Raw genomic sequence first — 27614 nt, 5'->3', positions numbered from 1 at the left:
TGAAAATTTCTTTCCTTTCCTGTAAAATTTTTGAATTAGACATGGTTAACAATCCCTTTGAGGACTGGAGAGATGGCTCAGAGGTTAAGACCACTCACTGGCTGCTCTTCCAGAGGATCTGGGTTCAATTCCCAGCATCCACATGGCAACTCACAACATTCTGTAACTCCAGTGTCAGAGGATCCAACACGCTCACAGAGACATACATGCAAAATATCAATTCACATGAAATAAAAACAAACTAAACCCAATCCTTTTGACTGTGTACAAGTGATGTTCATCTTATTGAAGAAGTAGATATGCGATTACTGCTTTGTACTTAGGTTGGTGAAAACATTAACTGTTCGGGGCATACAGCTTTTCAGCAAGATTTTGGTGGCTATGTTGTTCAGTATCTGGTTGGTGCTGAGTTTGTGCTGACTGCTGTGATAGTAAAATGACTCCTCCCAGTTTTCCTAAAGCTGCTGGAGGGAAATGTGGACAGTTCCCTGAGTGTAGCAGGGTTTGGTCTGCGCAAACAGTCATAAGTGCACTTTTATGTTTAGGGTTGAAATCAGCCTCCCTTTGTGTTCTCTTCATTAAGTGCCCTCCGGAAGGTAATGTCTTTCCCCACTGCAGTGTCCTGCCCCTGTGTGGCCCTTCTCTCTCTCCTTTGATGCACTGCGTACCCCAGGGCTAGCGTCCTACTGTCTGTCAGACTGCCTCAGGCTTCTCAGTGCTGGGATTACCACTGTGCTGCCATGCCTGGGTGATTTAAAGAACAATAAAACAGCACGGATTGTATTGAAAAATTTAAACTTTATTTTTCAAAATGAAATGAATTAGATATTTATTTTTCACATTTAGCAAATAAAGAGAAATAAGAGTAATTTTTGCCAGACCTAATGCATGGGTGTGAAGCTAATTTGTGTTTTCTCTGGAGAATAAACAGGAAGGTTGAGGTAGAGACTTCTTAAAAGAAACGGTGTCTCTGCCTCACTGTGGGTGATGGTCGAGGTTTTCTGTTTTAAAAATCCTTATGCTCTGGGTTGGTCCTTTTGCTGAGGATGAGGCACTTTTGTGGAAGCGTTGCCATGGTGACTGCCTTCCAAGTGCTGCCTCAAGGTCACTCATCACTCTTTGCACTGAGTACTCAGATTTTGTAGATCAAATAACGTTAATTATTATGTCGACTTACTGGAGCATTTCTAGAAAACGTAGCCAGTACTTTGAACGTTGAATTTTAACCTGCCAGATTAGGTTAGTGGCAAATCTGTAAAACCATAGATCGTAATAGCTTGTTCTAAAAATGCAACACCTTAACTTGATTGCATTTGGAACATCTGAGCACACCTCCTGGGGTATTTGTTTATTCACCAGTGTGATAGCAGAGATGCTGTAGTATTTCTTTTCTATGGTTTCTATGCGGTTTGGTTGCCCATGCTTTCTCCAAACTCAGTTTTGGAGACCTATTGTCCATTTGGCTTCTGTGTCATGGGCTCTTTGTCTCATGCTCCTGTTAATTTTTCTTGTCTTCAATTTCTAAATTGTAATCTTTTAGTTATGGATGTCATGTATAATATGGTTTATGGAGCTGTTTCTTGGCGAAGGAAAACATGAAAAGAAACGTCCCCTCACATTAGTCTTTCTTGTGGGTGTTGTTCTGGGCATGGAGAAATCAGCCATGTGCTTCCATTAGTGCTGGAAGGTGACTTTGAGATCAGAGCTGAGACCGCTTCCCGTACAAAGGAAACAGACAGTAAATGCCGTTCACATACCTGGCTGACTCTGTGGTTTGTTTTTTGTTTTTTTGGTTTTTTTTTTTTTTTTTTTTTTGGTTGTTAGCTAACTACACTCTTACTGGTAGCTGTGCTTTCAGAAGGATTTGTTTTCACAGGGCTGTGTCATCTCTGTGTTTGCAGAGCTCACTCCCATGCAGTAGTACCTGGTCAAGATATTTCACATTGAACTCTTAGTGAAAGAGATCTGTAGATAGTGTTATAAATATTCCATGGAGCATGCTAATGAATGTCTCCTTTCTCCCATGTTTATGAAGCAATGCATTCTCATACGATTATTTTGCTAAGTTGGAAAAGTGGAGTTGATTTAAATCCATCCAAGCTGTTAGGGCTGTGGGATGGCTAAGTGGGTCGAGGCATCTGCTGCCAAGCATGACTGATTGGGCTTGGTCCCCACATGACGGAAAGAAAGAACTGCCTCTCATGTGTGGTTGTCCTGGTCTCCGAGTACATGTCTCCCAAATACATGAATGAATGAATGAATGAATGGAATTAAAACAAACCAAAACAAAACCAAGTAAATTGTGGTATGGGGTCATATGATCTAGAAGAGAGAATACTGGACAGGCCAGGGTCTTGTACTGACCCTTCTTGTGTCTCTTGTTGTGGGAACCTGCTTAAGTAACTGCACTTCATTTTCCTATAACGCATGGTGGTCCTATGCCCATTGAGACTTTGCAGGGTCATTAGTTTGTGTAGTAAAATTTGGATTATCTTCAATTGTGGAGAACTGCCTTCTATACAATGTAGAGTGCTAAATCTTCCAAACGGATTAGTCTCATAGTGTCTGACAACTTATTTTATGTGTTCTTGGTAGTTAGGGCGATTTTGTTTTTTAGGTGCATTTAGGGAGAGCAAGTAAAGGCAAGTAAAGGCTGAGTGTGGCTGGCCATGTAGCAAATAGCAGGTTGTTTTTCTTTGGACTTTTGAGACTTACTGTGTAGCCCAGGCTGGCCTTGAATCAAGAGGCAGTCAGTATTGGGATTTATAGGTATGTACCACTTCACCACTTGGCTAATTAAATTAGCAGTTTGGAAAGTATTTTGTGACCAACTTCAAAAGATTAGAATTAGCTACAGAAATACAGAATCTGCATGTCTAATATTTAACCTATGCATAGGCATATATGCGCATATATGTGTGTCTGTCTGTCTGTCAGGCTCTCTATGCTTATCTGTGAGGCCATGAGGCAGGTTTAGGAAAATGCCTTTCCCTGTTGAGCAGTCTTCCCCAGAAGCTATTGAGTAAGAAACTAAAGCCAGGCTAAAGCCAGGCGTAGTTGTGCACACCTTTAATCCTACTATTCAGAAAGTGGGAGGCAGGAGGATCAGAAGTTCAAGGTAGTCCTTGTCTAATAGTAAGCTTTGCTTGAGGCAATCTAGTATAGATGAGAGGCTATAAAACAATAATGAAAGGGAAAAAAAGCTATTTTACAATTATTCCTTCCTCAGTATGTGTACCAACCATTCAATTATAAGATATTTCCAGGGTGGCCTTGAACTCATTATGTAGCCCAGGCCAGCCCCAAACTCAGACACCTGTCTTAACCTCACAGAGCACTGTTGTTACAGGCATGTTCCCATGCCTTGGCTTTCTTAACTAGATTCATGCATTGCAGTTTTAAAAACGCAGTGGATCGTTGTTTGCTTATTCTTCACATCTTTCCCAAAGATTTCCCCAAAGATTTGTATTTGTGTTTTGCGTGTGCACCGTATGCGTTCGGCACCCTCAGAAGCCAGAAGAGGGTTTTGGATCCCCTGGCACTGTAGTTACAGATGGTTTGAGGCATTGTGTGGTGCTAGGAATCTGAGTCTTCTGGAAGAGGAGCAGTGCTGTAAACTACTGAGCCATCCCTCCAGCTTCTAAGCCAGTCTGTGTGTCTGTCTGTCTGTCTTTCTCTTTTGCCTTCTTTCTTAGGAGAAAAAGTAAAACATTTCCACTCATCCTTTTTGAGTATGGAGTTCATGTGAGCGACAGGGACAAGTGAAGGCCGGAGGACAACGTTTGGAGTTTGGTGGCCCCGGCGTAACCCGGTGCCAGGGTCGGTAGCAGGCGCCTTTACCCACGGAGCCACCTCACATGCCCCTCATTCTTTTTCTATTTAAACTTTGGTGGGGTACAGTGTGGGGAAGGGAACCCATGGCTCTGGACATTCACCATATTGTCCCTCCTCCCATTTACTTACACAGTGCTGTGTGTTTATTGTGCTAGCTCTGTAGCTGAGCCCGCGCAAGAGGTGCAGAGACTGCCTTCAAGAAGGAAGGCATGGGACAGCAGATAAGTGCAAGAGGCAGCCTGGGTGCTTGCTTTATTCACAGCACTCCGAAGCTGAGGGACGAGGCGCACGAGGCAGCTGGTACATTCTGAGTTCCAGGACACACTTCCCTGCCGCTGCTCCTGGGCAAGGTCACCTGTGAGGAAAGCAGACCGAGATCAGAGTCAGTGCAGTATCTGGCTTTTTTTTTGCATTTAATTTTATGGCATGGGTATTTTGCCTGTATGTATGTCTGTGCAATAGGACTGGGTAGGGTATGAGTCCCTTGGAACTGCAGTTAAAGACAGTTGTAAGCTGCTCTGTGGGTGCTGGAAATGAAGCCTGGGTCCTCTGCAAGCACAGCTCCAGCCCTCAACTTGGTAGCTTTCATTGACTCTTTATTTGTTTAAGACGTTATGACAGGAGTTAAGAGAATTAACTTTTTAAAAATGCAAGTAGACTTTGGTCTAATTGGCTGCATAGCCAGACTGATTTAAATCTGCTTAGGATACCCTTGTTGAGCTATGCCATGGGAAGACAGATGGGATTTTAGCATATCTGAGAATGGCATTCGTCAGAATGCTTCATCAGCTGCTGGAGCTGACATGAGATTCTTTCCTAATAAGTTAGTGTGTTACTACTGCAGTTTTATGGTTTTGTAAACATTGTGTTATTGCCATATGATGGAGAGTTTAAGCTTTAAATACACTTTCTTTTTCTTTTTCTTCCCAGTTTCTGTCCTTACTGTCAGCATACTAAAGCCCCTTTGGTTTGCATTTTTTTCTCAGCATTTGGCATTGTTGATTAGTATGTTTTAGCCGATCTCTTCAGTGCATGTTAGTATTGGGCTCATTTTGTAGACCAGGCTAGCCTCACATTCATGGAGGTCCGCCTGCCTCTGCCTCCCTGAGAGTGCTGGGATCACAGGTGTTCCTCATCATGCCTGACTAAGTAGAAAATCTTAAGACAAGTGTAATGACACAGCTTATAATCTTAGCACTTTCCTGCAATTTCAGCACATGGGATCTAGGAAAAAATTTTTTCTAAAAAAGTTGTTAGGCTTACTCCAGCTTCTCTCTTTTTATCAATCAATCAGTCAGTCAGTCAATCAACCAACCAATTAATCAATCAGTTAACTTTGGTTTTCAAGACAGGGCTTCTCTCTGTAGCCCTGGCTATCCTAGAACTCACTATGTAGACCAGGCTAGCCTCAAACTCAGAGATTTACTTGCCTCTGCCTCTTGAGTGCTGGGATTAAAGGACCACCACTGCCCACCTATTTCATTAAAGATTCACTTTATTGTATTTTAGTTATGTGTATTGATATTTTACCTATATGTATGTCTGTGTACCAAGTGTGTGTGTGGTGGCTGGGGAGGTTAGGGTGTTAGGTATCCTGGAGCTGGAGACACAGACAGTTGTGACCTGTTGTGGGTGGTGGTTCTCAGCTAGTGCTCTCAGCTTGGAGCCATCTCCAGCCCCTTAAGAGTCAATTGAATCTGTGTTTACATGTATGCGTCTTGAGTGTCTGCCATGGGTGTGCAGACAGCAGAAGTCAGGGGATGCTTCTGCTTGGCATTATAACTAAAACAAATGCTTCTCCAGTGGATTCGGGGAGAAGATGACACATTGAAACTGCAGCTGTTACCCCCTGAATTTTGGTTGGTTGGCTAGGTAAGCACATGATGTTAGGAATGCACGATGGGCAAACTGTTCACCTTGCTCTAGAGAAGTGAAGATAGAGGAGGAGGCCAGCATAGTCCCATAGTGACCTAAAGACCTCCTTCCTGTTGCTGCCCTTAGAGCTTCACCACACCCCAGGATATAGGACACTCGGGGGCTGGCTGTGCTCTGTCACATGCTGTGGTGGGCCCACTGCAGGGCTGGGCCTGTTGCTCAGTCTCCCACTCAGTCTCGAGTGTCATGGAGAAAGGAGCAACCACAAACCCCGAGAGCAGCGTGTTGTGCTCCCAGTTCTTGGGAGTGCTTTCTCACCACAGCCACGAATAGCTCTCAGAGTCCAGGGCCGCCTCCCTGTTTGGAGACGTTTGACTTCCTTTTCCTAACATGAGATAGAGAGTCTTTTTGTTGATTATGTTACTAAGTTGTCAGAGAAAGCATGGGGCAGCCCAAAGATAAAGTTTTGTTCTCAATATATGTAGAAAAGAGAAATGATGTGCTTTTGGGTATTGGCAGGATGTTTTGCTCTGTCTTAGGTGGTTCTGGGTATGTAGCCCAGGCTGGCTTTGAACTTGCTGCAGCTCCTTGCCTGTTTTCAGAGGGCTGGGCTTACTGGGCAACAATGTGAATTTCTGCCTTTAGCATTTTTTATTTTTATTTTAAACTTTTTGTTTTGGTGTTTTATCTGCATGTATGTCTGTTTACCACCTGTGTTCCTGGTGTCTTCAGAGGCTAGAGGAGGCTGGAACTGGAGCTAGCAGACAATCGTTAGCCACCATGTTGGCGCTTTGAGCCCAGTCCTCTGGAAGAGCAGTAAATGCTCTTGACCCTGAGCCATCTATCTCCCCAAACCCCCTCTCCAATTTTTTTTTTTTTTAATTTAATAGCAGAACTTGGGTGTGATGTTATTGATGTTATGCACTTGGGAGGCTAAGGCAGGAGTATCATGAGGTCAAGGGCAGTCATAGCTAAGCAATGAGTTCAAGGACAGCCTGGTCTTCATAGTGAGACCTTGTTCTACATAAAGCAAGAGACACAAGACAATAGAAACACTGGGAATGCAGCTCAGAGGTAGAGCAGTTGTCAAGGCCCTGGGCCGCACTGCCAGCATGAAAAACAAAACAAAGACATTCAAGCCAGAATTAGTGGTGCACAGCAGATTCTAGATCCTAGGAACCTGAGGCAGGGGCATTTCCATTTTGAAGCTAGCCTGGAAGACAAAATGAGACCAAATCTCAAATCTAAAACTATAGGGAGGATTTGTAAGAAGTTGGGGAAGGGGCAAATATGATAAATATATTGTATACTTTTTTTTTTAAATTAAAAATAAAAAAGCACATTGACCAAGTAACCAAGAAAGCCACATGAGTGCTTTTGCTGATTACAGGTATCTGGAGCATCATAGTTTGTTGTTATTTGAAAAGTACAATGAGACACACAATCCTTTTATAGATGGCCATTATAGAAAATTACAGGAAGATGCAGGTTTCCTGACTCTGCCTGGCATGTTATCCAGTTCACTGAGCTGTGTAGGACACAGTTTCTACGGGCATGCAGTACTTAACGTTTCCTAGCTGGGCTACTGGTACATTCTACTTGCTGTTAATGTATACTTTGAGGGTTTTTAAGACATAGTAACATTTGCATAATGCTGAGAAGTAAAAATGTTTCCGAATAGGTTTTTATGAATTATTTTCTCATATAAGTTTTGGATTTTTATCCTGGTTTTGGGTGAAGGAACTGTGAGTCAAGTTGTGCCTCTGTGAGGGCTTATATCTTACTTTTGGCATTTAGACTTTAGGTTCAGATCATCTTATATTGCTAGTTCAGTGTACTTTGGTATCTGGCATTATCTGTATTGTTTCAAGCAGTTAAAATTTTTTTTTTTTTGCATGTTATCAGGAAGGGCCTTTTGGATATAATTTTTGACATGAACATTGTGAATACTGATTTACATTTCTGTGTTTGAATATTAAGGAATAGAATATTTTTTATCATAATGTTCCAGAGTCCCAGGATCTTGCCAGTCCTTTCTTGCCGAGATAACTGTGTGGAAATGGAGTCTATTTGATTATTAGTAAATACCCTTACTCTCTTCTCTCAGCCTCATGGCAGTCTTTGCCTGCAGCTGCAGTGGTAGGCATCGTTCAGGAAGTGACCTTGGCTTGTATTAATCAAATTCAGAACACACAAAAAAGAATCTTGCTAACATGCTGACTTGATGTAAAATTTTGTCGCATCCATTTTCCTTTGAAATGAGGCCATCTTGTAAAAAGAGAAGACTCTTCAAATTAAATGCGCGCGCGCGCGCGCGCGCGCACACACACACACACACACACACACACACACACACTGCCAGCAGGCTTCTGTAAGCCATGTTAAAGAGAACAAACTAGATGTATTTTAAAATTAGACTTTTATTCATAAATTTATATCATGGGGGTTTAGAAGTTACTAGTAGAAAATTACTTGTATCATTTTTTCTCAACCTGAAATTATAGTGTCATCATTGACTTTATTCCTGGTCTGAACATGTACACGCTGTTGCTCTGTAGACTCTCCGTGTAATGAAGACAGGATGCGGTGCTCTGGGCCGTTGCCAGTGTGCAGTAAGTGAGGTACTCTAGCATGTTGGTTACTCATTGCAGTTCAGAAATAGCCAGTATTTGATATTCTTGGTTTGGATAAAACCCATTATCCTGTATGGGATCGTTTTAGGAGCCAATGGTGGTGTCTGTGTGGTTCTCAAATCTAAACTTGCAAAACTGCTAGAATTCAACCAGTTGTATATCAGTGAGGAAAGCATTGCTGTCTGTAAATTGCCTTATCTATAGATTTAGCATTTAGTAGATCACTCTGGTAGGAGAGTGTGTGCTTCAAGGATTGGTGGCTCACACCTGTAATCTCAGCCCTTTGAGGCTGGGACAGGAGGATTACTGCTAGATTTTGGCCATTTGAGGCTGTAGAGAGACTGTCTTAAACTCCTCCCACAACCATCCCTTCAACAAAACAAAACAAAAAAAAAACAACCCAAAAAACCAACAACAATAAAAAACCCCCCCAAACCAAAATTGAAACAATAAACCCCAAACAGCCGTGGTAGCTTCAAGCTCTCAGTCTTCAATATCTTGCTGCCTCATTGCCCTGGGGAGAAAAGAAGGGTGGGAGGCAGAGAGAGAATGGCTGTGCCTGCTCTGCTTTCCATCTTGATCCTGCTCACTCTTAATACAGAATGCTGAGAACAGTAGTGAATGGATTAGTGTATTGATTTTTTTGCATTTGTAGGAAATTTATATAAAAGCAATCAGGAGGACAGCTCTGTCTATTGCCGGAAGGCTTTACTTTTGAGTTTGTTACACAGAGGGCTGCACTGGGTCCTGGAGGGTTGGAGACAAGAATACAGGGAAACAAATGCCCCTTAGAAGCTGGAGCTGTATTCTGTAGACTCCTCTTGTGAAGAGTATGGCACTCTGCAGTTTGTATCAGTGCCTGGAGGGAGTGGGCCCTAAACACTTTAATTGATGGCCTTTGTTATCGAGGTTCTTTTTAAAGCGTTTACTGGGAACTAACCGGGGATCGGCTCCTATCATCTGTAGGCTCTTAGTAGAAACAAGCCTCATGGAGGAAAATCTTAACCTACCCTGATTCTTTGTCTTCATCTCATTAGCAGCGATTGGTTTGTTGGATGCTACAAGATAAAGAAACCTTGTACGTGAAGGAGAAAGAGGACAATTACCAAATAATTTTCCTTCTCAAACACCAGTTTAAAATAAAATTGTCAGCTAAACTTAGGGTGTCCGCGGCCTTTTTTACCTTTCCCCCTCAGGAGACCGCAGAGGAAGGACAGCAGCAGTCCTGGGAGCCCCGAGTTAACGCTCTTGCAGCCTGAGGGTCAGCGCTGTCTCTGTTTGCTGATTGGCTGTTAAAAGGTGAAATTGAAACCACTGTAAACTTTTGACCCTGTAGCAGTTCCTGTGGAAAGCCTTCTACTGGTGGAGAATGCTCCCCTCCCACCCCCACTCCCACCCTTTTTTGCCTGTATTTATTTTGTGTGATCCTCCAGGGCTCTTACACAGCTTTTCAGAGGAGAGAGTGGGTGAGACAGAGGGAAGGGAAGACAGGGGAGAGGGAGGAAGAAGGAGCCGCAGAGCAAGCAGCTGCCAGCAGCTTGCTGACAAGCCTGCTTCCCTTCCATAAGCAGGTCCTGACTGACTTCAGCTCAGCCAGGAGAGGCCAGTTCAGAGGCCGATGTGCCTCTAGGATACTGTGTCTCTTTAGTCTCTCTGTGATTAGAAGCAGAATAGTGTGTCCCCACAACTTTTTAATTTTTTTGAGACAATGTCTCACCGTGTAACTGGCAGTCACGATGTTGGAATTAAAAAATAAGGCATGTGGCACCACACCCAACATTTTTTAAAATAGTTTTTTTTTTTTTTTATGTTTGGGTCAGCATGCACAGTACTGGGTTCCCTTCACTGTGGCATTTTCATGCCTGTACTCTTCTGTAACTCACTATCCTCCCCTACTGCCCTCCTCCATGTGCCCCCCCCATCCATGTATTCTGTGTTTGAGCAGAATGGATGGTATGGATGTGCTGAGCTAAAAAAACCTTCAGCAGCCTCTATGCATTTCATGTATGTGTCCTGTCTTCCATGTAATTTTTAGATGGCCACTATTATATAAAGTGTTATTGGAGTTGGGGAGATGGCTCAGTGGGTAAAGGTGCTTGCTGCCAAGACTGAGCTGAGCTGGGGCCCAGGAGGAGAGAGCAGATTTCTGAGAATTGTCCTTTGTCTCCTACATTTCTGTCATGGGGCTCAGGGACAAACACACACAGACAGTTGTCCTGATTTCCACATTCTCTCATGGAGTACAAGGACACACACACACAGAGAAATTCTTTCAAGTGTTTTAATTCCCTTTATCTTTTTGGTGGGTGGTGGTCTTGGGATTGAAACTAGGTTTTTGTGTATAAAAGGAACTTCTATTTGCCTGTTGTTGTCTGAGAGACTTACTGTCTTCTGCTGCTAACCTAGGCCTAGTTCTGGAAGCTTCTAGCCTCCATATAATCTAACCTAGGCCTAGAAGTTTCTGCCTCTGAGACTTCCTGATTAATAAGCTCACCCTTTCTTGTTGTTTTTTTTTTTTTTTTTTTTTTAATTCTGGGCTGGCTGACTCAACTCAGCTCTTCTGGTTCAAACAAGACTCCCAGCTGACTTATTCAATCTGGCTTCTCTCTCAGGCCCTGAATTGCTCTGTTTGGCCTCAAAGTAACTCCAGCCATCCGCTCTAATAATCTCCTGCCTCCTTCCCATTCTCTGGTTCATTCGGTCTTCACCTGAGTTCTCTCTCTCTGAAACCTGTGTGTTAGTGTCCTCACAAAAACTGTCTCCTTACTTTGCGTTGCCCTTTAAGTAGCTTCTCTTTCCTCTTTCTGCTCTTGTGAGTTGGGTGTATCCTACTTTTTGTCAAATCTTCTCTGATTTGTCACCCTTTCTGCCACTTAATTAGATATCACTTTCAAACATGGGTACTTTCTTTTACAAACTAACTTTACCTCCATTGTTTGAGATTAAAGGTGTGTACTATCAGGCCTGGACCTAAGGGTTTCTTTACCTAAAACTTGCTCTATACCGGGCTAGCTTTAACTCAGGTCTGCTTGCCTGTTTCCTGTATTCCAGCCGGATCGCACAGACCTAGAAGATCTTTGGATGTGCTCTCTTGCCAGAACAGCTATGTTCTGAATTAAAATTCCACTACTTTGTGGGTGATGGCAAGCCCTCACATTGAACTATGTCCCGACCCTGTTTTGTTTTTGGGAGAGGATTCGGTAGTGTAGCCCAGGCCGGCCTGGAACTAGCTATCTTCTGCCATAGCCTTTCTCGTTCTGGGATTGCAGATGCGTGTGCCTGTGCTTGTCTCTTGCAGTGTGAGGCATTAACACACGTTTGGATTATAAATCTAGGTAATATTTGCAGAGATTGCCTGATTTCATTAGCTATTTTTGGCAGAGATAAACAGTTTTGAATTTGTCTTAATTTCACATAGTGCTTCAGGGTTACTTGTTTTGTGGTGCTGATACCTCCCACTTTTGTTCATCTTTGCCTGCAGCACAGGCATTTGGTGCTCCTCAACTGCTTATTTCATGGGTATTCCCCACCCCCCTTTGGCTTTTCAACACAAGGTTTTTCTGTGTAGCCCTGGCTGTGTTGACAAGACTGGCCTAGAACTCAGAGATCTGCCTGCCTCTGTCCTGCCTCCCAAGTGCTGTGATAAAAGGTGTGCACCACCTCACCTGGTCCAAGGTCACTTCAGGAAGCTGGCTTTTCAAAGGCTGTTTTGGGAAGCCGAGGCTGTTGCTTTCATTGTGTCATTCAGGTTTTCAGGGCCGCTTTGTGTAGAGCTGAACTTATATTTGTATCACTTTAATGACTGTGTAGTAAAGATTTGAAGTTAGGTGCATCCTTCTGCATGTCCATCCGAGTGAGCGGTGGCGCGCAGTGTAAGCCCTGCTGTTCTGTGAAGACTACATAGTGAATGCTGTGCCTAACTTTTTTCTAAAATTTTCAAGTATTAGCATGGCAAAAAGGCATCTACTTGGATTCCCAGAGGAGGCTGTGTGCAGGTAGCTTTCTCATACCGAAGGGAGAGGTGGGGGCAATTTATATGGGACTAATACAAATGCTTAATTTGAAGAAAAGACAATAACTCCCCCCCCCCTTGTCCTTAGGATTAAAAGATTTGCCGAACACCGGAGTCAGAGATCGGTAAAAATAAGCTCCTCCGAACCTTACTGACTGGCCATCAGGTAATTGATGTACTTTCCTTGACTTGATCGCTGTAATTTTCTTTTTTACTTGAACTGCCTGAAGGCTCTACTTTCTGCTTTGTGGCTTCAACTTGCTTTGTGCTTAATGCAGTTCTTACAATGATGGCTGAGTGGACCTGGGCTGAGCACGTGGGTGTGTGTGTCTGTAGTATGCAGTCAGACACGCTGAAGTGGGGGGGGAGGAGGGAAACGGCCCTGCCTGCCTCTCTGTGAGTATTTTAAAGGTTTTTGGTTAAAACTGGAATCTGCCTGACTTGGCGGTGCATGCTTTAGTCCCTGAAGAGGCAGGCCAGCCAGGGCTACAAGGTGAACCTTGACTAAAAAACAAATTGGCATCAGCCCCAATCCCTGTTTGCTATTTTCCTCAGACTGCTTGTGCAGACAAATGGCATTTTATCTAGCTTGCTCTTACACTTTAATGTTACATCAGAATAGCAACAGGAGGATAGAAGAGCCGGCCTGATTGTCCAGAAAGCAGCAGTGCTTTACCCAGCGGAGTGTACTTACTATCCTGCCAGTTCTAGTTTAGCTGGTCCTGAGATCTGGGTCTTTGAATCCTATCCTGGCACATTTACCGAACAGGCCTTATCTGCTTTACTATTTTACTGTTTTGCTTTTGTTTCACTTCCTGTTTCTAATTTTAGCCTTCTCTAGGTCACCAGCATAGTAATTTCACACTTGCCTTTACTCACGTCTCCTTGGTGCTTCTGTTATCTGCTGTTTCTACCTATTTGTAATTTTGCTACAATTTTTTTTTATGTTCCTTTTCCTGTTTATAGAAAAAAGGGCCAGTAGTTGGGGTACTATGACCCAGTGTTACTGCCACCTGCTGATGGTGCTCAAGGCTTCATGTGTTTAAGCCATCACCCAAACACCGAAATTAGTTAGGGGCCTATCTATTGCTTATGCTAATGAATTGGTCCCGAGCTTGTCCTGCCCTTGTAGGTTCCCTCCTGGCTTTCGTTCTCCCTGGTCTTCTGGCCTGTTGGGTGCTGATGCCACCTACAGGTCTTTGCCCTGTTATTTGCTGCCCACTTGCCAGCTCTGGGAGAGTTCACAGATGCACCAGATGTGTGTTGTGCTGAGTAAAGCCCCAGGCCCTGGTGGCTCAGCCAACCAAGCTGCCAGTCAACACGAACCCTCACAATACAGTGGATACAGGGATACAGTGTGGGTACAATAGATATTTGTCTTTTTTAATATAACACTTGACTAAAATTCTAGTTCTAAAAGTTTGCCTGAGATAGTTATGGTACCTGCTGCCAAACCTGACAGTTTGAGTTTGTTCTCTGAGATCCACATGGTGAGAGATGTCCCCAAGTTGTCCTTTTTTTGACTTCCACACACGTTATGTCCCTTTCTCCATGCAAAGTAAATATTGGTAAATTCCGGTTAGAGTGAATCAGTGTGAGCAGCGATATCACTGCCTAGTGACCACGAGCTTGTGGGGGCTGTGTTTATCCCTGTCCTTCATTTTAATTTGAAAAATTGCTTTGATTATACACTGCCTTACTAAAACACAAGCCCCAGTGACGGGAGCTTATAAAAGATGCTGCCTTAAAGCCAAACAGTAACTGTTTGAAAGCTTATTTTGTTTTGGGTATATGGATCATTTAATCTTGCCAGTTGCTTGCCTCCATATAATAACTCTGTGAGCATGAAGCCAGAAAGCACAGATGGCCAGTTCTGTAGTAGAGAAGCTAGTGGAGTAGGGTTGTGGTCTTTCTGTAAGTTCAAAATGATCAGTTTGTACATGTTACAGATCTCAGGTTCTTACAACTGTAAGTTTTTGTGGTTGACAGATCTGGTTCTTCATGTAGATATTCTTGCCTGCTAATTACTTCTCCACATTGATAAAAATGCATGATTGCTAGTGAGATTAACAGATAACAGCCTCTTACTCTGTTGTCCAGGCTAGAGAAGATGATAGGCCCTTACTGTGTATCTCAGGCTGCCCTTGAACTCAGTGGTCCTCTTCCTTCAGCCCTTTGGGTATTGTTATTACAGGTGAATACCACAGTGTGGAATGCTAACATTACCTTTTAGAGGAGATGTTTTTGGGATAAGTCGGGATGCATAATCCTTTTTTTTGTGGTTTAGCCCATGCTGTAACACTAGCATTTGAGAGGGCTCAGGTGGATAATTGTAAATTCAAGGCCAGCCAGGTCTCTATGATGAGTTCCAGGCCAGCCAGGGACACAGACCTTATATGCAAAAAAAACCAAACCAAAAAAAACCCCTTCATCCTAAACTTAAATGAAGAGTTCAGTCTTCAGCTTGTCATTGACCTGCTATATTCCATACTTTCTATTTTCTATTTCTCTCCCACCAGGTGGTAGGATGAAGTTTGTTTGTTTCCTCTGAGACAGGGTTTTTCTGGGTAGTCCTGGCTGTCCTGGAACTCACTCTATAGACAAGGCTAGTCTGGAACCTACCGGGATCTGCTTGCCTCTGCCTCTTGAATGCTGGGATTTAAAGGTGTGTGCCACTATTGCCCAGAAGGTAGGATGGAGTTTTAGTAGATATGGTCATTACTGGGTATGTCAGGCTTCTCCCCCAAGTTAACAGCAACCACAGCAAAATTATACAATATATTCTAGTCATATATATTCCCCTTCCTGATCCGCTTTTAGTTTTCTTCCTCTTAAAAAGAAAACCAGAACAAAGAAAAAAAAATCTAGCCAGTTGTAACAGCAATTCTTTAACAGCATTAAGTGGCTGGCTTCTACGGAGGAAGAGGCTACGAGGAGGGGTGAAGTAGCTGGTATTGTGGCTTCAGCATCCAGCTCTTGTTTTCCTGTGCTGTTTGATGGGTTGGAGTGAACTGCATTTTCTTTCTGTTAGAGCTGAGCTCTTCCTTCTAGCCCGCTGTCTTTGAGGACTAAATGGGAGTAATAAATGGTAGGTATGTATCTGCACCTGAACTCAAACATTCCATGAACTGTTCATATCATGGGTCTTAACATTTTTTTAAAAGATTCATTCATTCATTCATTCATTCATTCATTCATCTACTTATTTATTTGTTTATTATGCAGAGTTCTGCCTGCATGTACACCTGCAGGACAGAATAGGACACCAGATCTCATTACAGATGAGATCTGAGCCACCATGTGATTGCTGGGAATTGAACTCAGGACCTTTGGAAGAGCAGTCAGTGAGTGCTCTTAACCTCTGAGCCATCTCTCCAGCCCCCGAGTTTTAAAATTTAAAACACTAAAATAAGCAATATTTTGTATGTTGTGTGTCATGATGTGTCTTTTTGAGCTTAAGATTTTTATTTTTTTCTGTTGTGTTTGTCCGTGAATGCTGTCCATTAACTTGCTCTTAAAACTTAAATCACCGCACATGTATGTATTCTTGAATATTTGTTCATCTCTAAACATTTAGTTATTTAATGTGTTATGGGGGATTTGTCTGTGCCCCATGTGCATGAAGGCCTGCAGAGGTCAGAAGAAGGCTGTTGCTCTCCTATAACTGGAGTTACAATTGGGTAGTTGTGAGCTGCCATATGTGTGCTGACAATTGAACCCCGGTCCTCTGCAAGAGCCAGGTCTCCAGTCTGTTGGTTAGCTTTAAAACAGTAGTAGTAGTAATAATAATAATAATAATAATAATAATAATAATAATAATAATAAATGATGGGTCTAATATATTTGACTTTTAAATTTAATAATGGCTTATAAGATTGAACTGTATTCTGCAAAATTAGTTTTTCTCATATATATTTGCATGGCTTCATTAAGATATTCAGATCTGGGTTTGGTATAAAGTTCTGTCGTTGCTGACGTAGCAGCACATTTTGTGCTCCACCCTCCAGTTCTGAGGATCAAGCCTTTCCTGGGCAAGCACTCTGCTGCTGAGCTGTACTCCCTTAGCCTTCACCTCAGTTTCTTTTTGACACAAGGCCTCATAGTTCATACTGACCTTCAGCTAGTTTATAGCTGGGCTGACCTTGAACTTCTGTTCCTCCTGCCTCCTAACTGCTGGGATTACAGGTGTGTGCCACCACACTTAGCTTACTTCAGCTTTCCAAAACCCTTAAAACCAGTTTTTACACTCAAGCTTATAACTGCAGTTTAAACTTTGCACTGTAATTTTGGTGAATCTTCTATTTAAGGCCAGTAAAGTGGTTTTGTTACAAATGGAAAAGCCACAACTATTTTGCTTGGAATGATGTCACTGCTTTTTTTTTTTTTTTAACCTTTTTAAAAAAGACTTTTAAATTTATTCTTTGAAAATATATTCTTTGCATATGCAGTGATTTTTGGTCATACATCTCCATCAACTCCTAATTGCCCTTAGATCTCCTAATACATCCCCTCCCAACCTCCTTTTTAATTTATTTATTTCACTATTATTGAGACACATTGTGATATAGGATGGCCTGTAACTCGCCATATAGCCTAGGCTGTCAGGGAATCTTGACAATGCTCCTGCCTGAGTTCTGGGGGTTGGGGTTGCAGGTGTGAGCCACTCCCCAACTCTCTCCCCCCCTACCCCCCCCCCAGTCCCAGCTCCAGGAGGTTGTCTTTCAGGAGAAGCGGGCTGCTCATAGTGATGGATAGATTTGGAATGGAGAGCGAAATTTGCTAAAGGAAGAGTGTTGCTCCATTTATTAATTTGTTTCAGTATTTTGAGTACAATGTTGACAATATTGTACTTTGGGGCCAGAAGGATGGCTTGGTGGGTAAAGGCCATACCACCTGAGTTCCATAAGCCCCCATAAAAAACCAGGTGCAATGGTGTGTACCTGTAATTCCAGCATTCCTAAGCTGACATGGCCGTGGAGACAGGAGAATCTTCCTGAAGCTCCAGGGACAGCCGGATGCAGAAGCAGAAACAGGAGACATTGCCCTAACACTGTGTGCCATGTTGTGCTGTAACATGTGCTGTGGCGTTTGTAACAGCCCCTTACACCCGAATAAATTAAATGATGGCAGCTTATGTAATTGTTTCTATTTTTTAGGCTTGTGAGATGCAGTTTTGGCTATGATGTCCTGGCTAGACTGGCACTTGCTCTGTAGCTCAGACTGGACTCTTGAACTTGGCAGTTTTCTGCCTGAGCTTCCCAAGTGCTGGGGTTATAAGTGTGAACTTCCACAGCTGACTGAGCATAGAGACCTACTGTACAGAATGCTTTCTAAAGAGAATCCCAGTCAAGAATTGTGTTTTGTTACTGAAGTCAGACTAGTAGTTGAGGCTGTTTCCTTTAAGTATGATGCTTTTGGAATATGTAATGAATACTTTAGAATTTATGTGTATTTTTTTGATACAAGGTCTTTCTATAATAGCCCAGCTTGTCCTCAAGCTCAGAATGTTTTTATCTCTTTATTCAAATGTGGTATCACTCCTGGAATGAAACATTTATCTTTTTAAGGCTTATTTATTTTATGATTATGAATATTTTGCCTGCGTGTGTGTGTGTGTGTGTGTGTGTGTGTGTGTACCCTGTGTGTGTCTGTTGGATGGGTCCCCTGGAATTGGGCTTACAGACAGCTCTAAGCCACCCACTGTGTACTGGGAAACGCACCCAGGTCCTCAGCAAGAGCAAGTGCTTTTACTCACTGAGCATCTCTCTAGCCTCAAATTCATATTTGTTTAAGAGCACCCATTTTTCTTTTCAACTGCTTAAAATTTTAGTTTTTGTTCATAAATGAGAGTTTTGTTTAGTATGGACAAATTAACAAAAAAATTAGATCAAGGACAGGAGTTAGCTCTTCTTGGTAGTTCAGATGGTAGAATTCTTGCTTTGCATGTCTGTGTGGGGCTCTGACTGAGTTCAACACACACACATACACACCAAATGAATACACATACAAAACAAGCCTTCAGGTCAGTGATGATATTCCTCTTTGAGTACCTAATTTTGAAAACTGAGAAATGTACTTGGCCTCAATATCAGCCTAACAGCTTAAAGAGTGAAATCATGTTACAGCTATTTTATCAATGGCTGTACCTTTTAGGGGCCAAACTTGTAATTACTTCTTACGATTCTTTGTTTCTAAATCTATTTTCAAAAGAATGTTAGGCTGGGCATGGTTGAACACTCTGTTAATCCCAGCACTCAGGAGGTAAAGGCTAGCCTGGTCTACATAGCAAGTTCCAGGCCAGCCAATGGTACATGTAGACCTTGTCTCAAAGGAAAACAAAGGTATAACACTGTTTAGAAGTTGATATTGAAAACCTGCACTTCTGACCTTGGATAGAAGTCGATGTGTGTGATCAGTGCTTGCAGCTGGTGGATTCAAAACTGCCTCTTGTAGGTCTTTGTGAGAAAGTATGTATCAGACAGGAATGCATGGCAGCTGACGCTGATCAAGGATAGCAGGAGCCTTATTCATTTTCACATTTTCAAACAACTTTTAAAGCTTTTCAAGTGCACACATGTTTAACATATGTTTCTAAGCTTTACATGTATTAGTTATCATTATATGAGGTTATATGAGAAACTCAACAAAAATTCTTAATGGGTTTGTATATTAAACACATTGTGAGTACCCAAGTATCTGAAGATGAAATAGGTTGTGTGATTCATTTCTGTGAAATTTTCTGTTTGGTCCACTTTTAAGAGCATTAGAGGAAAAACAACATATAAACACAGTGAGCTTTCATTGTCACCTGTAAGCCAGCCCTGCTTTAATTTCCATCTCCTGAAATGTGACCAGAATGTAGAAGAGGGAATTACAGGCATGAAGCCTGTAGATCAACTGTGGAAAGGTGTTCTGAAAGATGGCATGAGCAGATTTGAGATAATTTTTAATTTTGTTTCTTAGCTTTTAAAAGTGTGGTTGTGCTAATAGCTAAAAAGGGTGTTAGGGTAAGCATAGCAGTCCATACTGTGTTGGCAGGCTTATTCAGTAAAGGAACAGTCTCTATTGTTAGCATAGGCGTCACATGCCAGGACCGATTGGAGTCCCAGGACCATTGGTGTGCAGATCACAACTGGCTTGCTACAGGAGCAGGAGCATGCTCTGACTGCAGAAGATACACTTGCAATACACAGAGCAGTTCTACTGTCTTTGCACTTCTAGACGTGACTCTGCAGACTTTGCTTCTTAGGTCCTGGGAAGAAAGCTAAAGCTTAGTTATTTGTGTGTATGAGTTTTTATTTAGGTTTTTGATAAGTTGTTTTATGAAGAAATGTAAGAATCATGAGTCTCTTTTGGCAGTTAATAAGGAAACCATCTTACTAAGGATGCTGTATAGGGAAAGATACTTTTGGTTTAGTCATGTTAAATTGTCAGTGTCTTTACTTTTTTTTTTAATTGGGAGGCTTTCCTGGAACTTACTGTGTGGACTAAGCTGTCCTCAAACTCACAGAAATCTCCTCCCTGTGCCTTCCAAGTGCTGTGATTAAAGGCACCATTGTGCCTGGCTTTCTTTCTTCTTCTTCTTCTTCTTTGTCTTCTTTCTCTTCCTCCTCTTATTCTCTCTCTCTCTCTTTTTTTTTTTAAATGATTACCTCTGAGGAGCCTGGAGAGATGGTTCAATGGTTAAGAGCACTGACTACTCCTCCCAAAGACCTGGATTCAATTCCCAGTACACGTATGGTGGCTTACAAATCATTTGTAGCTACAGTCCTCCCCTGTCCCTGGCTCTGCATGCATATAGTACACAGACAATGCAAACAAAATATCCATGCATATTAAAAACAACAACAGAATCGACTGTGAGCATTAACCCCAGTTTTGTTTTGTTTTGTGTTCTGAGACAGGATCTCACTCTGTGGCCCTTACTGGTCAATCTGTAGAGCTGGCTGGCCTGCCTGTCCCTCCTGGGTGCTACGATTAAAATTACACACCAGCATTCCGGCCTCAAAGATCTGTTTTTTAAACAACATCGATAGGTGGCAGTGTTGTTGGGGAGCTAATTTGCAAAAGCCACACCTGCTGAATACTGAGTTGTAGCCGATCTTCACCACTTTGTGGTCTCTTTTTCTTCCCACCCTTTATTGCTATCCCCTTTTTGTCCCCTATAACTAGGTAGGAGAGAAAGGTTGAGAAGAAAGAGAGATATTGAGAGAGAGAGAGAGAGAGAGAGAGAGAGAGGGAGCCCTGAATCTAATTTCTTCTTGTTTGTTCTTTGCTTGTAGCTGATCTTTGCTGCTTTGTGGGTTCTTATTTTTAAGACCCATTATTACCCTGCCCCCCCCCCGCCCTGTTTCACCCTTATCACTAGATAAAACATAAGGTTAGAGGGGAGAGAGAGACAGAGACAGGGAGAGAGAGAGAGAGATCTAAATCTGATTTCTTTTCCTTTGTTTCTTCTTTGAGCAGGACTACTAACAAACTGCATCCAAACCCCTTAATGACCAACAACTACCAACCTCACCTATGAGGCTTTAGCATTTATATAACCCTGAAAAGTTCCCAGAATTCCAAACATCACACAATCACAGAAACTATCTGCTGCTAGCAAAACCATGCCTCTGCTAAAGCATGAGGCAAATCATAGTCAGCTGCTGTGGACAGTCTGAAGTGGTCCCACATGCCTACACGTGGGATTAAAAGAAAAGCACATTCTTATGTACTATTTCTGGTCTTTTTTTTTTAAGAAACAAAATTTCCAGAAATTGTCACCGCACTGAGTTAATTTTTGCTATATAAATAGGATTTTTAATTACTTTCACCTTGTAAAAATGGTGGCTTTCCATTTTTAGAAAATGTAATTGAAATTCAAAGTCGTAATTTGGTTTGATCCTGCTGGTATTGAAGTCAACTCTGAGATGAATTTGAGGCTTTTCCCTTGGTCTCGTTTGTCAGTATGCATCCGTGCTGAGTATGGGGATCAGCCTTCTCTAGGCGTTGACTTTAGATGCTCATCTGCTCATCAGCTCTGCTAGATCTCGTGGTGCTCAGATCTTGAGTATGTCTTTTTTTTACTCTTTGTGATTTGTGAAAGTTTATAATTTTATGTCCACAATTTCTGTGTGTGCACACGTGCATGTGCAGCTCTCTTTGACCATCAGTTCTTTCCTTATTAATCCTGAGCAGTTATTTTTTAATTTGATTAGCTTTTATTATATAGGTGTTGAATGCCTTATATTCAATTTCTTGACTATCTTAATTCAGTTTAAAAACATTGTGTGGGAAACAACTTTTTTTCCCCTTGTTTTTGAGACAGGGTCTTTCTTTGTAGCTGTGGATGGCCTGGAACTTGAAATGTGGGCCACCGATGGCCTTGAACTCAGAGGTCAGCCTGCCTTTGCCTCCTGAGTGCTGAGGTAGAAGGACTGCGTGACCACACCTGACTGGCTCCTGAGTTTGTGTTTGTTTAGTGTATTGGCTTGCCTGTGCCCGGGCACATATGTAGAGGTCACAGGACCGCTTTTAGGAGTGGGTTCTTTCTGTGAACCTGTGAGTCGGTTCTCTTTCCACCCTGTGATTTCTGGAGATTGAGCTTAAGTCATCAGGCTTGGTAGCCAGGTGCTTTTACCTATTTCTGCCATCTCACTGCAGTCTCTGCTCTCCCCACTTTGTTTTTTGAAACTGAGTCTTATATAGGCGTGAGGCTAGCTAATTAGTCTGGCCAGTGAGCCCCAGGTGCCTATTTGCCTGTTTGTCCCATCCCATGGTGTGTGTGTCTGTCTGTGTGTCTGTGTCTTCTCCTCTGTTCCTACCCCAAGCACGGGGAAGATTACTGGTCCACATCATTGCCCCTGGCTTTTATGTGGGCTGAGGTTTTGAGTTCAGGCAAATGGTTTACTGTCTGAGCCATCTACTCAGTACTGAAACACTTAAGATTTATTAACTTTTTGCTTTATGGGTGTTTTGCCTTCACATCATGTCTGTGCGTCATGTGAATGCCTGGTGCTTGTGGAGGTCAGAAGAGGGCTTCATATCCCCTGAAACTGGAGTTGTAAGCTGCCATGTGGGTTTTGGGAATTGAACCCAGGTCCTCTGGCAAAGCAACCAGTGATCCTAACTGAGCCATCTCTCCCAACTCCTGAAATACTTTAAAAAAAATTATTTATTTATTATGTATACAATATCTGCTTACATGTATGTAGGCCTTCTCATCAGAAGAGGGCACCAGGTCTCATTATAGATGGTTGTGAGCCACCATGTGGTTGCTGAGAATTGAACTCAGGACCTCTGGAAGAGCAGACAGTGCTCTTAACCTCTGAGTCATCGCTCCAGCCCCTGAAATACTTTTTTTTTTTTGTTTGTTTGTTTTTTTTTGAGACAGGGTTTCTCTGTGTAGCCCTGGTTGTCCTGTTATTCTCTCTCTAGACCAGGCTGGCTCCTGCCTCATAAGTGCAGGGATTAAAGGTGCACTCTACCACGCCCAGCTTAAAAAATACTTTTTTTTTTTTGAGTCACAAGAAATTCTTTAAGACTTATTTTACGTATATGAGTGCTCTATCTGCATGTATGCCTGCATACCAGAAGAGGGCACCAGATCTCATTATAGATATGGTGGCAAAGCCACCATGTGATTGCTGGGAATTGACCACAGGACCTTTGAAAGAGCAGGCAGGAAGAACCACTGAGCCATCTCTCCAGCCCCAAAATACTGGTTTTTAATTGAAACAGTGACTGACAGTCTATGGGTTTTCAAATTTGTATATTTAACAGACAGTGATTTGAGAGCAAGTTAGTTAAACATAGCACGTTAGGGCCAACATCTTACGGTATTGTCAGTGACGAAATCTGAGCTTCTGCCTGAAAGCATAGTGTTGATGAACTTGGTCCTCAGACCATGAGTGCCCTTTCACTGCTGAATGACTTTTGATCAGTAATTGGCGAGATGAATAAATGTAGATTAAGAATTTGTGCATAATGAGTTGGCACACACCTTTAATCCCAACACTGGGGTTCAAGGCCAGTCTGGTCTACAGAGTTAGTTCCAGGGCTACGCCTTGCCTCAGAGACAAACAAACAAACAAACAAACTAAAACACAAAAACAAACAAAAAATACTGTACAAAGAAATTTTATCTATTTGAAAATAAACATATCTAACTTGAAAGGTCAGCTTCACCCAGTGCTTGGCACTACAGAATCAGGCTCGGAAAAGCCCTGTGGTACAGTGAAGTCATGCCATGCATTTCAGTGGTGCAGCATGGAAGTTTCTTGATAGGATCCCTTCTGGTCTGATTGTCAGCTGCAGGCAACCAGAACGTGCTGTTTGAAAACGTGCCTCTTCGAGACAAATATTATTCTGAGACACAAACATGTCATGAAGAAGTAAGGGTGGTAGTGTTAGACCTGGCAGGGTACGGCTTAGCCCAGGTCTTGGGCAGTAGTGGGTAGGGGGAGACCTGTGGAGGTAAGCCCTTATTTCCCAGGCCTTTTTACCTCGTGGCCCTAACCAGCAAATGTTACAGTGTCTTATGTTCTTGGAGGGCTGAGAAGCTCTCCGTTCGCTGCTTGGAGGTGGTGTGACTTCTGGCATACATTCATTGTTTATTTGGTGATTGTGGGGAATAAATCGGGGTAAAGGAGATAAGAAACATGCCTTTTGTTGGTTATGGAGTCAGTTATAGCTCTACCATTCAGGATCTAGTTACGATGCTATTTAGCCACTTCCCTGTCTGTAAGACAGAACTAATCACATGCATTGGGTGGGGGCAATGATTGTGACTAACCACATTGAGAAGTTCACTGGCATGCTGCTGTCATCCACTCCCTCCTCTTTACTAAACCAGGCAGAGGGAAAGACTGAACCAGTCTGCTATTATCATTGGGTAACCTACCCCCTCTCATAAGGTTTCCTTAGGCTTTAAAATAACTTGCTCAAACAAAACACTAGCATTATTGATATTTTTCATTTAGTCATTTAAAAAAATTTGTAGACCTCTTTGTGCGAGCATGCCTCAGTCCATGTATGGAGTGCAGAACACGCATGTTTTCTTTCTAGCTTGTGGGTCTCAGCAATGGGTCTCTGGTTGCCAGGAACAGGCAAGCACCTCTGCCCTCAGAGCCCTTACCCTATTTCTTCCTTTTGGTTGAAGAGTGCTTGGGGCTAGTTTGCAGGCCTTTTTTCTTTTCTGAACCCTGAGATAACAAAAAAGGGAAGTTGGTTAAGGTTAAGCCATATAACAAACTTTAATGGTTTTTTTAGGCAGCAACTGTCAGTTTTTGTATTCAGGTACATTAAGTTGGTATTACTCCACTGATGTTGGTGAATATGTGAGCTTCAGCAGGGTCCAAGCTTGACTATGACCTATAGAAAGACGGGTAGTGTTTGTATATGTCTACATAGTCTCTTTCAGATTCTTGTTCATTTTGAGTTTTGTCACAGATGACCCTTCTGAGTGACACAGAAACAGATTAGATTTTGACAGTGGAAAGGTGTTGTGAACTCCATTCTGTACTGTTTGTGTTGTTTATGAACTACCTTATGTGCTGTGCACTGGCTTATGTTTCACAGCAAAACCAGGCCTAGTGTGCAGAGTACAGACCAAATTGTCTCTTCACAGACAGTCCACCACTTGAATTTACAGCTCAGCCCATGTTTAACATCAGGGCTAGAAGACGCTGTGTAGAATTCTGGAATAAATTAAGTAAAAATAGACATGCTAGTGCTCAGTGCTGCTCAGTTTGCTGCTTAGTTTAAAAATAATCTTTGAATGGAGCACATGAAGAGCCAGTTGGTAACGTGGCTAGATTTGTTGTAGTTCTGTCCTTGAAAGAACCAGACTTGTGATGCTTAGGGAGTCTTGTGAAAAGTGGAGGAAAGAGAAAAGGACCTGTGGGTGACAGGGTCTTCACAAGAAGACCAACAGGACCAACTAACCAGGGCCCAGAGTGGCTTGCTGAGACCGAAGCATCCACCAAGAACTGTGCCTAAGCTGGACCTAGACCTCTTACAAAGATGTAGCGGATGACAGCTTAAGTGGGTCCTCTAGTAAGGGAAGTGGGGACCGCATCGGACAAGGACTCACCAGCTTTTTTATCACTTCCCCCTGGCAGGACTGCTTTGTCAGGCCACAGGAGAAGAGGACATGCTCAGTCCTGCTGCAACTTGATGAGCTGGGGTGGATGGGAAAGGGAGCTCCCTTTTTCTGAGGAATAGGTGAGGGGTGATGGTTGAGAGAGGGAGGGTGGGACTAGGAGGGAAGGAGAAATGGGGTCCACAACCAGGATGTAATGTGAAAAAAAGTAAATTAATGAAAAGGAACCAGACTTGATGGTTTAGCCCATCTACATGATGCTGTAGTCTGACACTCCTGACTAACCATGTGATGGTTCCAAAGGTGTGTAGGACTGCAGATGTGAGGGCAATTGCTTATAGTCCCAGTGTGAAACAGAGGCAGGAGGATCAGGCACTCAGGGCCAGCTGAAACTACGGGTTCCAGGCCAGTCTGGGCCATGAGGCCCTATCTCAAAACAAACATGACCTACATAAGTTTGATCATGTGTGGGTTTTTAAAATTAGCTTTCTGGTAGTATTGTGCCACCTAGCGGACATATGTCTCGTAGGCAGAAATGCTAGATATATTTTAACATTGGGATTTGGGATTAGGCCATTGTTATGTTCGAGAGTTCACCACACATGAGAGTCTTAGTAATTGAGGCTTAATAGAACCCTCCCATATAAACTCAAGAAGAAATACCCTGTGCTTATTGTCTTAGTGTTTGAAACTTAACCATGATACATTATTTTTCCACCAGTCAGTATGTAAACAGTGATTATGGTGTGGCTTCTGGCAACCCCTGTCATGTACAAGTGTGTAAGGCTTTGCATCTATGCTTAACATAGAAGGCAGGGGAGTTTGACAGTCATGTTTATATAGTTTGGACCTAACAGTGGGATATTAGGTGGTAAATATTAGAGAAATGATCCGGGGGACAGAAATGCGACCTAGGAAGAGTTGTATCAAGATTGTATCAGAATTGTATCAAGATTGAAGTCTTGATAGTCTCTTACTAAATATAATTTATTTTTGTATATTTATATTTATGTAATTTTGTGATATGATTGTTGATATAGGGCCCGGAGTGGCCTGAAACTTGGTGTGTATAAATCCTTGCTTGCTCAGAATCCTGAATCTTCCTGTTTCAGCCTTTGGAGTGCTGGGGGAAAAGGCTCGTACCACCATGCCCAGCATGATTACAATGCAGCCGAGCTCTGAGCTTGCGTGAACATACCCATTCATAATCAAAATAGACTAAGAAAGTACTTCCGGACCTCAGAATACTATAAGACACCATCATAGAAAATGCATATTTTAGTGCTTTTATCCTGTTATCTCTTCTTTTGTAGTTGCTGATCTGCGGTCAAAATGAGTGGACTAGGTGAAAGCTCCTTGGATCCGCTGGCCACTGAATCCCGAAAACGCAAATTGCCTTGTGATCCTACAGGACAGGGGTAGGTGATTCGTCTCTGCTTCCAGATGAAGGAGCTGGGGTTGATCACAGTAGAGCTGAGTGAGGCTTTGGGAATTTCTAGTATATGCTTTGTGCCACCACATTTGAAAGTTCTTGTTTAGTTTGTTTCCACATGAAATTAATGCACAACATGGGGCAGGTTCTGCTCAATGCTTTCTTGAGAGGTGTGAGTCATGGCTTTCTCCCTCTTTCTAGTCTTGCCTACAGTGGTGAAAAGTGGAGACGGGAACAGGAGAGCAAATACATAGAAGAATTGGCTGAGCTCATATCCGCAAACCTTAGTGATATTGACAATTTCAACGTCAAACCAGATAAATGTGTGATTTTAAAGGAAACAGTGAGACAGATCCGTCAAATAAAAGAACAAGGTAAAACAAAGCCAGAAAAACACCCAAGACCTTGGAACTTCTAACATGTGTCATTTTGTATCAGGGAAACTGAGTAGGGCCTCACGCTAAGCAAGACTCTATCACGGAGCTCTACCCCAGAGTCCTGTGAGTTGGCCAGCTTTGCGTTTTAGGAAACAGCTGACAGAATTGGTGATGAGTGTTCCTCAGCACGCCAAATGCTGGTGGAGGGAAGCTGGGCTCTAAAGACCAGCGTGTTAGCAGGAAGTGGATGAGTGTGTCTTCACCCCCCCCCCCCCCCGAAAACCATGCAGTTTCATATTTTTAAGTTGTGGCATTCAGGAAGTGAGTGTTCTGCATGTATGTGGACATGCTCCTCCCTCCACTG

General features: G+C 42.6%; 1 protein-coding gene across 3 annotated transcripts in view; it reads left to right on the top strand.

The window, feature by feature from the left end:
- The window catches only part of Ncoa3 (nuclear receptor coactivator 3), a 78588-nt gene that overhangs the window by 24851 nt on the left and 26123 nt on the right, over window positions 1–27614 (top strand). For 2 of the 3 annotated variants that reach the window (XM_021637960.2, XM_021637951.2), the window contains exons 2-4: window positions 12443–12520; window positions 26755–26859; window positions 27075–27247. In XM_021637960.2, the coding sequence (XP_021493635.1) occupies window positions 26774–26859; window positions 27075–27247 (259 nt within the window). In that variant the 5' untranslated portion in view covers window positions 12443–12520; window positions 26755–26773. The remainder of the gene's footprint in view (window positions 1–12442; window positions 12521–26754; window positions 26860–27074; window positions 27248–27614) is intronic. The other variant, XM_060382809.1, reaches the window with a different exon arrangement.

The sequence above is a fragment of the Meriones unguiculatus genome, chromosome 4 (genome assembly GCF_030254825.1).
Source record: "Meriones unguiculatus strain TT.TT164.6M chromosome 4, Bangor_MerUng_6.1, whole genome shotgun sequence".
Lineage (NCBI taxonomy): Eukaryota > Metazoa > Chordata > Mammalia > Rodentia > Muridae > Meriones > Meriones unguiculatus.
Note: the sequence above shows the minus strand (reverse complement) of the source record. Positions and strands in the feature narration are given on the sequence as shown.